The 13,908-nt window shown below is 54.1% G+C and overlaps 1 protein-coding gene across 3 annotated transcripts in view; it reads right to left on the bottom strand.

The window, feature by feature from the left end:
- SPNS2 (sphingolipid transporter 2) overlaps positions 1 to 13,908 on the bottom strand; it is a 37,650-nt gene that overhangs the window by 13,178 nt on the left and 10,564 nt on the right. For all 3 annotated transcript variants that reach the window (XR_003506666.1, XM_027516681.1, XM_027516680.1), the window contains exon 2: positions 8,850 to 8,915. Coding sequence is in view for 2 of the 3 variants with exons in the window: in XM_027516681.1 (XP_027372482.1) it covers positions 8,850 to 8,915 (66 nt within the window). In the remaining variant the exon portion in view is untranslated. The remainder of the gene's footprint in view (positions 1 to 8,849; positions 8,916 to 13,908) is intronic.

Genomic DNA, 13,908 nt, shown 5'->3' with positions numbered 1-13,908 from the left:
GAGATAGGAAAAGCGTGTCAGAGAAAAGAATACAAGCGTAAACATTTAAAATAGAAAGGTCAGAGAAGGTGACATTTCAACAAAGACCTGGAGGAGATGAGGAAATGAATCATGCAGATATTAGATTGAGGACAAATGCAAAGGTCCTGGAGCAGAAGTGGGCTTAGCATATTTGTGGAACAACAGAGACCAGAGTAGCTGATGTAGAGGGACCTGGAGGAAAGGCTAGATGGGGTAGGGCCTTGTGGGCCACTGAGGTGACTATGGCTTCTAGTGACAGAGGAAGACACCAGAGGATGCTGAGCAGAGGCGTGAGGTGACCTGGTTTTGTTCTTCCAGAACAAGAGAGCAGCAGAGTCTTAGAGGACCCCATGGGGATGGCTCTAGCAGGATGGGAGGGGCCTTGGGGGTCCCAGGTGGGATGAAGAGGCCAGCAAGGCCGGGTAGGCACCAGTCACACGGAGAGGCAGCCCCCGATTCCTCCTCCTGGAAGGCGGACCAGCAGCTGACGGGCAGATGGCCAGACAAAGGCCGGGTGAGCAGACAGGGTGGCCTCTGACCGCCAAGTTGGACGTTCACAGGGGCTGGCTGGTCCCTCACAGGCCTGCGCCCCTAAGAGAAGAGACAGACGGAGGGAGGAGGGCAGGCTGGGGCCACGTGACTGTCTCTTATCCTCTGGAGGAAGACAGAGAGTGTGTATGGTGTGAGGATACTTTGTAATCCCAACTGGGTGATGCGGGCCTGCTGCAGAATCAGCACAGCAGAGAGGTGCAAGAATCTGGACTCCAGACACACTGTCCAGGCTCGAATTCAGCTCTGTTCCTTGCCAGCGGGGTGACCTTGGGCAGGTCACAACCTCTCTGTTCCTCATTCCATGGTATGCTGATAAATGTTTAGCAACTGTCTCTCCAAAAGGCGGGGGGAGGCGGGCCCTGATGAGTAGTGTTGCCAGTTTGCATGGTGCAAATACTCCCAATGTGGCCTGATTTCAAACTCCCAACATGATGTCACTGATCAGAATTGAGAAGAGATACGCAGTTCCACAGAGCTGTATATGAATCTACCATCCAGATTCAACAGACATAAATAACCTAAAGAACGCAGATAATAGATACAAGGCAGTAAAATAATTAGGAAGTGATGAATCTTGAGTGTTTATTACCTTTGTTTTTAATATGTTGTTTAATTGTAAGTTGATGTAATTTAGTTTTTAACAACGGTCTGTGCTTAACAACAAGCTCACACAATTCCTGAAAATTTAACAATCAACTCTCAGGAGTCTAAGCCACCTCCGGCATGCCAACTTCCTCATCTGTGAAATGAAGATAAAAATAGCAACTCCCGGCTAGCTCTGGGCACTACTGAGATAATGCTTGTAAAGTGCTTAATGCCACGCCCTGCCCAGAGTGGGTCAACCTTGGTCAACAAAGGGCCCTTGTGTAGATCAGTCAAGGTAGAAATTATTTCCTCGTATCTAGAAAAAGAATTATTCCTGCTGGGTCTGTCTCCCAGGATCTGCCTGAGATCAGAGCAGAATAGGGGTAGGAAAGAGACTGCAGTCTCCTGAGGACTCCACATGTTAGGGAAGAAGGAAGACTCGTTCAGTCTATGCCTGTCTCTGCAAGGTGGGGAGTGGGCAGAAAAAAAATTAGAGTAGAAGTTGCCCCCGCTGTCCAACCAGGGAGCAGACCTCATCTGTGGGTTGCCCAGCTTAAAGAGTTAAAATGCCAAGGAACCAGCAAGTAGGGCTAAATTCTGCCAAGACAGTGAAGGGAGGCTTTCTGGAGGCAGTGATGCCAGAGATGGGCATTGAAGGCTCCATATGAGTTTACTGTGGTGATGATAACACTTAAAATCAAGAATACCAAAAGATCAGTTACAAATCGTATGACTGTATATTGGTTAATGAGCCATAATGCTGACCATTAATAATAACTGCAGTTACCATTTATGGAGCATTTATTCTAGGCAAGGCCCAGGGATGTACCCTGGACATAAGCACAGATCCTCTCAATCTGATTCTATTATCTTCATCTCACAGAAGATACAATAGAGGCTTAAAGGAGTGACATCACACAGCTAGTGTGTGGCTGAGGCAGAATTTATACTCCAACTTGACTCCAAAGTCCTTGCTCTAAATCACACTACAGACTGCCAGGCTGGGAAGGCAGAAGATCCCAGCTGATGTTCCAAAGGTCAGAGAAAGTTCAGGGTGTGTCAGGGACAGCAGGAAGATGCAGGAGGCTGCAGGCTGGGAAGGTGATGGAGGGAGCAGCAGGGGATGGGAATGGGGAGGGGGACCAGGCCGTAACCCCTAGGACCGGGTCTGGCGGTTAGTGAGTGGGCAGTGGGAGATCCGCAGCACTCTGGCGGTTAGTGAGTGGGCAGTGGGAGATCCGCAGCACTAGACAAGCCCCCACTGGATGGATGCAGAGAGGCTGAAGGAGGTGGGTCAGGCCTCAGCCTGACATCCAGCCATCCTGGTCCAACCCTACCCTCCTGTCCACAGGGGAACTGGAAGGCAACCCCTCTGGCACTTCCCCCACTGGTTTTGTGCATGCTCTGTGTGGCCAGATGCACCCAGGACTGCAGGTGGACTCCTGTTGGAGCAGCCACACCCTTTCCCCACCCTCATCCTGCCAAAGGGCACCGAGTCCCATTTTACAGCCGGAGCCACTGGAAGGTGGAGGAAATTGCTCAAGATGACACAGCAACCCTCTTGACCTTGGCCTCCCTTCTTCCTCAGGGCCTTCCCCTTGGGGACAAGGGAGTCCAAGGTCAGCAGGAAGACTCAATCCATCTTGACAGCCCTCCCCTTCTGCTCAGGGGAGACAAGAGAAAGGACCTTTCCTGGCCCTCAGGGATGTCACAGGCCAGCAGAGAGGCCTGAACACAACCAGGTAGGGACCAGAGGAAAACAAATTCCCGACGGGAGGAACAACACGGGCAAAGGCCTGGACAGGTGACCCATGTCCCAGGAAAGGGCCAGAGCCTTCTCCAGCCAGCAGGAAGCTCTGATGAAAATAAAGACCAGCCCAGGCTAGAAGCTTCCCAGGCCCACCACCGCCAACCCCATAGTCTGTTTATTCGAGGAGAGCTTTCTGGGCAGAGTGGCTGCCCCACCCCTGGTCTCGGCAGGGATGGCTTTCCCAGCACGAGGACATCCTGTGGTCAGGGTGTGGGGATGCCCTCCGTCAGCTCACATGTGCTGAGCCCACAGGTCCCAGACAATGGAGCCACAGGCAGGGAGCCAAGGCAGGGGGCAGGGCCTCGGAGGGCGGTGTGGGAGGAGTCGGAGCCCCTGGCTCACCAGAAGAAGCTGGGTCTGAGCCTTGCTGCTTCCTCTGCAAGATGGGCGATGCCCCTTCCCACTTTTTAATTTTTTTGCCTCCCAGCACTGGCTTCCTGAATAGCACAGTGGTAAAGAATCCACCTGCCAATGCAGGAGACGCAGGTTCAACCCCTGGATTGGGAACATCCCCTGGAGGAGGATCCCGCTCCAGTATTCTTGCCTGGAGAATCCCACGGACAGATGAGCCCGGCGAGCTACAGTCCATGGGGTCACAGAGTCGGACACGACTCTTGTGGGATCTAGGTCCCTGGGGACAGAACCTGCATCCTCTGCAGTGGAAGCGCAGAGTCTTAACCACTGGACCGCCAGGAAGTCCCACCTCCTCCTCGCAGGGCCAACAGGAAGTCATCAGGGCTTGGCGCCCTCCACCTCTTGTGGTGCTGGCTGAAAGCCTTCTCCCGGTGGGCCTGATGAGGAGGCCAGCACCCACAGCTCGGAGCAACCCCCACTGAGAGCTCTGAGCCCTGGTAGGCAGCCCCAGGAACCCTTCTACCACCACCCCCCTCCCTGCACCCCATCCCTTGGGGCTGCTGAGGAGGTAGTCCTGGAGCAGGAGTGGGTGAGGTCTGCACTGGGGGAGCCCTGGACTCCCATACCATGGCCTTGGAGCACGTACCCAGCCCCACCTCAGCCTGGGCTGGACCAGGGTTATTTTTACAAAATCCGGATCTGACCAACTTATTATTGGAAGGAGACTCGCCATCCTCCACATCCTGTGGGCAGGGAGGGAGCTCAGGCAGGCAAGGGGCGGTGGGGGTCAGGCTATGCCTGCCCATGGGATATGGAGGATGGAGGCCCAGGCCAGCTAAGATGACCAGGAGGACCCAGATCAGCGCCCACCCCCCGATCGGTGCCTGGACACCCATCACACTCAAGAGGAAGGAAGGAGGGGGACTACACCTCTTGCAGACTCTGCTCAGGATATAGACCCTAGGCTGGCCACTGAGGCCTCAGGAAGAGAGGTTCTCCAGCATCCCTTCAGACAGGAGGGCCGTGAGGGGACAGCCACAGGGGCTGCCCAACTTTGCCTGCAGAACCTGAGTCTTTGCCAAAGCTGGAGGATATTGCCGGGCTGGCCGAAGTTGGGAGGGAGCAAAGTGGGGAGGGAGACTCAGTCCCAAAGCAAAGGCGCCGTCTGGTTTCAGTCTGAGCTGGCCCTTCCTCTGTCCCCTGCCCCCGAATCCTAGCCCTTCCTCGTGATGCCACAAACCCCAGCCCTGAGTTGCCTCCCAGCTTCCCCCTCCATCTGCTCCCACACTCAGCCTCAGCGTGACCCTCCTGATGCACACACCTTACAGGGACCAGCCCTGATCTGCTATCTTCTCTGGCTCCCCGCTGCCTCCAGACAAAACCCAGATGCTCCACACCATCAGACCCCACCTGCTGTCCCCAGCCCCTCACCTTAGCTCTCCCCACGACAAAATTCACACCAGAGCCAGCACAGCCCTCACTCTCACTCCCCGCTCCCCTGAGTTGCATTTATGCCAGTGTCCTCAGATCCAGCTTCTCATTCACTTATTTTCTCTTCAACTGGGTCTAGTCTACTTGTTAACTCATCTAATTATGTTTTATTTTAATACTTATATTTTTCACTCTGGAATTTCGAATTTAGGGCTTTTAAACATCTCTCTTTTTTTTTTTTTTTTTAAATAATGTGCTATTCTAGTCCTATAAATTCTACTCATTCTTTAGAGCTTTGAGTGTTAAACATAACTAACGTAAAGTCCTTTCAAATGAGTCTGTTCTAATGCTTTAGGAGTGGGTTTCCCCATTTTCGGAGCTGGGGGACTCTCTCCCACAAATGTGGGTTTCCCTGTGTGCTCTGTTCATTTTGAATTTGGGTTTGTCTTCAGTGGGAATTGTAACCTGTGTCCTGTGCAGGTCCTGGGTCATGACAGCTTCCCTAAGGAGCAGTTTGGAACTTGTTTCTGCTGGGATTCCTGAAAACAGATGCCTGTCTGTGGAAGTGGGTTGAATTCCCAGGCCTGTACAAAGCACGAGCTAGACTCGGCTCCCTGATAAAATGCTGAACCAAGGAAGCCATGTCTTTTCACGGATGGAAAAACTGTCCATCAGCCTGGGTATATAGCTTGAAATCAGGGAGCTTGCCCCGGGCAGAAACTGAATCACCCAGATATTGGTGATCAACTAAAAACACAGGGACCCAAATCTGCTCTGCACAATCTTCAAAGTAAAAAATACCCCCAAGTCTGGAAACTGGGCCAGACTAGTCATACTTTGATGAATCTGGGTGATGGCTCTATGGAAACCTGTTACATTATTCTATGATTTGTGTATATTTGAAAGTCTTCGTGATAAAAAATGTTTACATTAAAAATACTGTAACAAGCTTCTAAGACATATGCTGGTCCCCACTTGGCTTTGGTACTAGCTCCCACTCCTGTTTCCGAGTTCAACTCTTTGTTTCTATCACCTGGAAATGTCCCTGCTAGCTTTAGCTTTCAAACTCAGCTATGTCATTTAAATATGTTTTCTTGACATATTTTATCCAGCTGGAAGGGGGAAACTCTGACAAATCAACAAGCTAACTGAAGTCCTTTCCCCTGTACGTGTGTGTGTGTGTGCTCAGGCACGTCCTACTCTTTAAAGGCCCCATGGACTGTAGCCACCAGGCTTCTCTGCCCATGGAATTCTCCAGGCAAGAATACTAGAGAGGGTTGCCATCCCTCCTCCAGGGGATCTTCCTGACCCACGGATCAAACCCAAGTCTCCTACGTCTCCTGCATTGGCAGGCAGATTCTTTACCACTGTGCCACCTGGGAAGCCCTGCTTTCCCCTGAGCAAACTCTAAGTCATCCTTCAAAGCCCCACTCAAATGTCCCCTCCTTGGGGAAGTCTTGGCTTGCCACCAGACACAGCTAGGTCCACGCTCTCTGCTACAACCACCACCACCCCAGGCTCCCACAGTCTCCGCTGGATGGGGACTAAATATGTCTTCTGTTCCCATCAATACAAGGAATCTTCCTGCATGCAAGGACTGAGTCCGAGGCAGAGCCTAGCACAGGGTCTGCTGAGCAGTAGGTTTGGCAACAGCTGCCCCTTTAGGTGTGGGCTCTGGGGACTCTTGACTTCCCAAGACAGCAAGACCCAAGAGCTGTACTTCTGCTGTGGGCTTTCGCAGAGGCTGAGCTATGGCTGCTGCAGCCGAGGGGCTGGCTCAGAGCTGGCAGCAATATGCGAGGGGGCTGCCAAAAGTAGGCTCTTCCCAAACCAGTCTTCATGCTCTGGTCCCCAAGGGAAAACAGCACGGGCAGGCCCAGGCCAAACTCTCCGCCCCTGCCCCCCAACCCTGTCTCCTGGCCCAGCAGCCCCTGGTGCCCACAAATAAGCAGGCATCCCAGCCCTCAATCCTGGCCCTTTGATCTGGGCAAGCACCAACACCTGGCTGGCGCCCTCCACCTGGCTCCGACCTTATCAGTGCTTGGAGAAGAGACAGGTGCCTGGGGCCCAGGCCAATTTGATGATTTGCCTGGTAGCCCACTGAGTCACGTCCTGGTCCAGCCCACCTGGCTTCTTGGCTCAGTTGGCCAGAAGGGCAAGGACACTCTGGGGAACCCTCCCAGCTGGTGCCCAGGGTAGGGGGTAGGATGAGGACCACAGGGCGAAGACTAGAGGGTCTTGGAGAGTGCTGGAAATGCTCACCACGGCCTAGAGGCACTCACCCAAAGAATGTTGAGATGCCAGACACTCTGACGCCTGGGACAAGCCTCACCAATCCAGGAGTGTCTGTGTCCCATCCCAAGCCAAGAAGACCCCATACGCAGAAGTCCCAATGCCAGGCCAGCTACTCTCTCACCATGAGACCTTGAGCAAGTCACTTCCCCTCTCTTGACCTCTATGCTTCCATCCTGAAAGTGAAGCTGACCAAAGGGAGCTTGGAGGAGGACGAATCAAAGAAGATGATGCTGTGGATGGTCTGTCCACCTCCAACCAGGTGACCAGGGATAAGTAGGGGCTGCCATGACTTCTCTCTTAACCAAGACAGGCACAGCCCAGGACATAACTGTGGCAAAGCCATGACCCTGGCAGCCCTCCCACCCTCTCCCTGGGTGGTCCTGACCTCCATCAGTGGGGGTTGAATGGAGGAGATGGAAGCGGAGGAAAATCAGTCAGCAACCTGGAAGGGGATGAGGCTTGGGCTGGGTCCCCAGTGACTCAGGGGCTCTGGAGGGAGGAGGATGGGCAACAAGGCTCCCTCCTGCCCTTCCCTCACCAGATTGGCAGCCTGCTCCCTCCCACACTCCCATCGGGCTTGACCTCAGTCTCCCCCATCTCCCAGGCTGTAAGTGCTGGTCAGTGCATTGCCCGGAGCCCAGGAGGCTGGAGGAACCTGTCCCAGGCTCCAAAGCAGGATGACTTGCTCTGACCGAGCCAAAGGAGGCCAAGCAAGGGCAGGGAGGGGGCAAGGAGCCCACAGAGGGGCTTGGGAGGTGATGTCTGCAGAGGCGAGGGGGACCTGGATGCCCTTAGGAGAAGCTGGGCCCCACAGACTTGCCCCAGTCCCAGCTCCGTCCATTCTCACCTATTAGGGCTGAACCCTGGAGCTATACATCTGCCTTCTCTCTAAGCCCAGAAGACCCCACCTAGGAAGTGAGAAACGGAGCCTGGCTGAGTGGCTGTGGCTCAAGGAGGCCTGGCACCAGGCATGCTGGAATGCCACCCAGACAGGTCAGGCAGGTTCCTGGACAGAGCCAGCTCTCTCCACCCCTGCCTCCCCGGAGAGCCCGGGAGGGGACGGGGTTCCCAGACTGGAATGCAGACCACAGACCTTCTCCCCTACATCTAGCTGGGCCTCACAGCCCGAGGAAACCAGGGCCAAGGGAACCAGCCACACAGCAAGGTCAGGGCCGGGTCAGGACCAGCCCTAGAATGTAACACGGCTCCGAGTCTCTGCCCCGGCATGGGGGTCCTGCTGAGGGCACGGCCAGCAGGGCCACAGCCCGTGGGAGGGCCAGGAGCTCAGGTCCAACAGGGCCACTGGGCAGGCGCAAGGTTGACATGGACCCTGGAGGGAGGGGCAGAGAGGCTGGAATAACTGCATAATCACCTGCTGTGCTGCCCTGGCCCAGGGAGGGTGGGCCCTGCCTCCCCATCAGTCCCAAGGCCAGGATCTCAGGCGAGAGGGGCCGAGAACCTCAGACCCAGGTCTAGTCTGGGACCCAGGTTTCTCAGGCTCCTGCCCTGGGTCTGCAAACTGCTCCGAGGCTGACCAGCTAGAATTTCCTGCTTTGGCATCTGAGAGGTGATTCCCAGGTGCCTGCGTTCTTACCCACAGCCCTGAGGGCAGGTGCTGTTTGTTTTACAAGAATAGAAGCAGAGACTGGGAGAAGTGGCGCCTTATGTGAGTGACAAGGTGGGATGTTGGACACGAAGCTCACGTTCTTTTCAGCAAGTCAGGACCACGGAAGAGATGGGCAGGGAATCCCCACCAGGTAGAAAGCCAGGTTGGGGGACCAGGATGGGAGACGGGCCTCACCTGACTGCAGCAAACCGGCGCCGCGGTCCTTGACCCCAAAGTGTTGCTGGATATCCAGAAGAACGCCTGGGAGGAGAAGACAGAGGGTGATTATTGGAGACGCCTGAGCCAAGGGCACCCTCACCCCTCTGCCCACCCAAGTGACCCTCAGCCTCCACTCAGTCCTCTTTCCACCCCTCTGGGTCCAGCTTGGCCCCAACTAGAGAACTCCACCCTGCCCAGTTATCCAGGCCACTGGGGGCCATGGAGGCCAAGTGTCCATCCTGCAGTGTTTAACCCTGCACTCTGCCAGTGTGGGGTCCGAGGAGCAGACAAGCGAGGCTCCTCCATGATCACTCAGCCCACCTAGGGCAGGCAAGCCTCCTACTGCCAGCCTGGGCCTCTTGCCCACCTGCAGCCCAGCCCCAGACTAGGAGCTGGAACCCCAGAGGTGGACCCTGCCCTCAGGGGAGACCCTGAAGCCCACAGCCCAGAGAGTGGATAGGCAGCCTCTGAAAGCTGCAGGGAAAGCCCTCTGACCAAGGAGAGGGTGGTGAGAGCATGCAGGCAATGCTTATACCTGCTCACCTGCACATGTGCACAAACACATCCCCCCAGCTGTCCTCAGGAGTATAGTAGGACCCCCAGTTTTCCAATGAGGAGCCAAGATGCAGAGGGAAGCAGGTAGGGCTCTGGGCCTGCTTTCCTGGGGGAATGGGAGCCTTTGAGGTCATGTCTGCCCTTCACCCAACTTCCAACCACCTCTGCACTCCCGCTAGGAGCGTCAACGGGGTTAGTAACTAGGACAATTAGAAACGATCGACAGCTGTGGACGGACCGGGCCAGCAACGTCCTGGCCCCCTCTGACCTCACCCAGCCCTCTACCAGGGCTCCTGGGTAAGCACAACCCTCTGCCCCCACAGGCCCCAGGGCCTCTGCCTCAGCTTATCTCAGGACAACAGGAGGCCGGACCACAGGCCAGAGCCCCCCTGACCACTGCACGTCTGCACTGAGAAGGAAAAGGGGAGACAGGAGACAGGGCCTCTCTCTGGAGCTCCCCACACAGGGGACAGAGGAAGGGACCAGACCCCGCCTTCCAGGAACTCCTAGAACAATTCAACACAGCGATGCTGACGCCAGCATCTAAAATGATGGTAGTTCATATTGTTTTGTTGTTGTTTAGTCACTCAGTTGTGTCCGACACTGCGACCCCATAGACTGTAGCCCACCTACAGGCTCCTCTGTCCATGGGATTCTCCAGGCAAGAAAACTGGAGTGGGTTTCCATTTCCTTCTCCAGTGGTTCCTATTACTGAGCATTAAGTGCTTTATCAGTTTAGCCCTCACACAACCCTGGGTGGCTGGTACTATCGTCCCACTGGATAGATGAGGAAACAGAGGCACAGAAGGTCAGGCCACAAGTTCAAAGTCACAGGGAAATGGTTGAAAGTGGAATATCCAAACACAGTACGAAGGTCCCGTCCAGTGGCCGGTGCTGCAGAAGATGCCACTGTCCCCCCGACCCAAAACGCAGGGCTGGGATGCCCAGGGATTTCCTGTTCTAGCAGCCTGACAGTCAAGAGCAGCTGGTCTCCTCCTTGTTAATACCCAGAGAGGATTCACCATAATTACCCATAATGAAGAGGCTGTGTGAGACCCAGCTAACGACTTAATAACCGGGGCGGGCTGCGACTTTACCTCGAAGGCGGAAACCAGGGGCCAATCCTGGGTCTGTGAATGGCAGAGCCATCAAGTGGGACCTCCGAGGTGCCCCCGACTCAGACTCAGAGGCCTCAAGTTCCATCAGGGGCTATGGGTGGCTTGGCTGAGTTCGGGAAGCCACCCACACTCACCTCCCCGCCTCACAGCCCATTCCCAGTCCTGAGCCAGGGCCTGTAGCTTTTTGATCTGATCACAGCCCTCTCACATAATCACCATCACCGGTGCCTCCCCTGGCTTCATCAAGCCATGGGGCTATAGCTTCAGCCCTGCCAACATCACCCTCCAGCCTCACTTCTCAGGGCGTCAACCCCTACCCCCATGCTCTAGCCACCCCAATCTACCTATGGCCCCCCTAACTATACCTGCTGCCTCTTTTTCAGTTCAGTTCAGTTCAGTCGCTCAGTCGTGTCCGACTCTTTGCGACCCCATGAATCGCGCAGCACACCAGGTCTCCCTGTCCATCACCAACTCCTGAAGTTTACTCAAACTAATGTCCATCGAGTCGGTGATGCCATCCAGCCATCTCATCCTCTGTTGTCCCCTTCCCCTCCTGCCCCCAATCCCTCCCAGCATTAGGGTCTTTTCCAATGAGTCAGCTCTTCGCATCAGGTGGCCAAAGTATTGGAGTTTCAGCTTTAGCATCAGTCTTTCCAAAGAACACCCAGGACTGATGTCCTTTAGAATGGACTGGTTGGATCTCCTTGCAGTTCAAGGGACTCTCAAGAGTCTTCTCCAACACCACAGTTCAGAAGCATCAATTTTTCAGCTTCCCACTCTCACATCCACGCGTGACCACTGGAAAAACCATAGCCTTGACTAGACAGACCTTTGTTAGCAAAGTAATGTCTCTGCTTTTGAATATGCTATCTAGGTTGGTCATAACTTTCCTTCCAAGGAGTAAGCGTCTTTTAATTTCATGGCTGCAATCACCATCTGCAGTGATTTTGGAGCCCAAAAAAATAGTCTGACACTGTTTCCCCATCTATTTGCCATGAATTGATGGGACCAGATGCCATGATCTTAGTTTTCTGAATATTGAGTTTTAGGCCAACTTTTTCACTCTCTTCTTTCACTTTCATCAAGAGGCTTTTTAGTTCCTCCTCACTTTCTGTCATAAGGGTAGTGTCATCTGCATATCTGAGGTTATTGATATTTCTCCCAGCAATCTTGATTCCAGCTTGTGCTTCTTCCAGCCCAGCGTTTCTCATGATGTACTCTGCAATTAAGTTAAATAAGCAGGGTGAAAATATACAGCCTTGACACACTCCTTTTCCTATTTGGAACCAGTCTGTTGTTCCACATCCAGTTCTAACTGTTGTTCCTGACCTGCATATAGGTTTCTCAAGAGGCCGGTCAGGTGGTCTGGTATTCCTATCTCTTTCAGAATTTTCCACAGTTTATTGTGATCCACACAGTCAAAGGCTTTGGCATAGTCAATAAAACAGAAATAGATGTTTTTCCGGAACTCCCTTGCTTTTTCGATGATCCAGTGATGTTGGCAATTTGATCTCTGGTTCCTCTGCCTTTTCTAAAACCAGCTTGAACATCTGGAAGTTCACAGTTCATGTATTGCTGAAGCCTGGCTTGGAGAATTTTGAGCATTACTGCCTCTTCTTACCCTGGCGCAATTTTGTTGACTGAATTAATTCTTGCCATTCCTTCAAAACTAGTTTAGATGCCTCCTCTTCTGGGAAGTCTTCCTTGATTTCTCCCCCTCCCAAAAGGGAGAGAGCTCGTTGCCCCCACTCTCCGAAGTCCATCCTTGTTTTAGCGCTTGTCACACTAGGATCAGTTTGTTCTACAGAGAAGACACAGGGACATGGATATGAGCTCCTTGGACCCGCTGTGGCCAGGAGCAAAAAGCCCCTAGTTGCTGGTTCCTGCTAAGTTCCAGGCACTGTGTGCGAGTCTACAAGGGGTATTTCTAGCCCTCCTACCCATGCTGATCTAGGGTTATCATCCCCATTTTACATAGGAGGAAACCGAGGCTCTGGGAAATTACATAGCTTGTCAGACAGCACACAAAATGTCAGGGGCAAGATCTGAAACCAGCAGCCCCCTGCAATCCAGCCTTGGGTCCAAGGCCTGAATTCCAGGCAGAAAGTCAGAGAAACCCCCCCAGGGAACAGGGCCTCGGGCGGGCTGTAAGACTCCAGGTCAAGCCCTGCCCAAGCCTTTCTGGGTTGTTTTCCCTCTTCCAGGCCTGCAAAGGGCCACTGCCGCAGGCGAGTGAGATCCCACTGGCCACTGGCACGGGAAGCGTGTGTCACAGCAGCCCGGACGGTCGTCTCAGATTTTCCTCTGGGCTCCAGGCTGGCTTGGACCCACACAACCCCCCTCCCTTCTTCACCACAGCCTTATTTTTAGCCTCTTTCCTGGAGGCTGAGGTTTAGTGGGTCACAGGACGGGCCTCACGCCCAGGAGCAGCCTCCTACAGCTCAGACCCAGCCCATTCCACCAGCCCAGGGTGAGCAAGGTGGGGCTTCCATCCCACACGCAACTCCCCCCACCCATGGCCACAGCCCCCGATCCAGGCTTCTCCAGGCAGTCACCCCAAATCCACAGCCACGACTGTCCTCTGTCCACGGGGTCCTTGTCCCTGAGCCAAGAAAAAACATTCTGCAGAAGCAGGAGCACCTGAATTTCTTACCCATTGACCCTAATTACACCCCTCTCAAGCCTCCAAGGGGCTCGCCTCTTGTCCAAGGCCAGCTGCCCATTCTGCCTCCTGGGGAGCTGGCCCTGGGTTAGCTGCTGGCTTGCCTTGTGCTGTCAGCACCTCCCTCACCCCTGTGAAGGAGGGAGAGAAAAAGACGGGTGGTAGAGGGAATGAGGTAGGACTGTTTCTACCACCAGTATCAGTGAGAGGTGAGCGCGTTTGTGGACTCTGCAGGAGGCAGGGTGCCTCAGATGGTAAACAATCTATCTGCCTGCAATGCAGAAGACCCGGGTTCAATCCCTGGGTGGGGAAGATCCCCTGGAGAAAGGAACGGCTATCCACTCTAGTATTCTTGCCTGCAGAATTCTGTGGACACCAGAGGTGTCTGGTGGGCTACAGTCCATGGGGTTGCAAAGAGTTGGACACAACTGAGCGACTAACACTTCGCAGATGAAGTTCTTGTTTCTTTTTTTTTAGTTCCCCAACCAGGGGCTGAACTCAGGCCACATCAGTGAAAGCGCTGAGTCCTAACCTCTAGACTGCCAGGGAATTTCCATAGCTAAAGTTCTTAAAAGAATTTTCATCCCTCCCAACTCAATGTCCTCACCTCCATCCTCTGTTGAAGCCAACCGCCTCCTGGTGGCTCAGTCCCACAGGCTTTCTCATCCCTCAGCATCGCAGTCACCTGGACCCCAATTCC

Source organism: Bos indicus x Bos taurus, chromosome 19 (assembly GCF_003369695.1).
Source record: "Bos indicus x Bos taurus breed Angus x Brahman F1 hybrid chromosome 19, Bos_hybrid_MaternalHap_v2.0, whole genome shotgun sequence".
NCBI lineage: Eukaryota > Metazoa > Chordata > Mammalia > Artiodactyla > Bovidae > Bos > Bos indicus x Bos taurus.
Note: the sequence above shows the minus strand (reverse complement) of the source record. Positions and strands in the feature narration are given on the sequence as shown.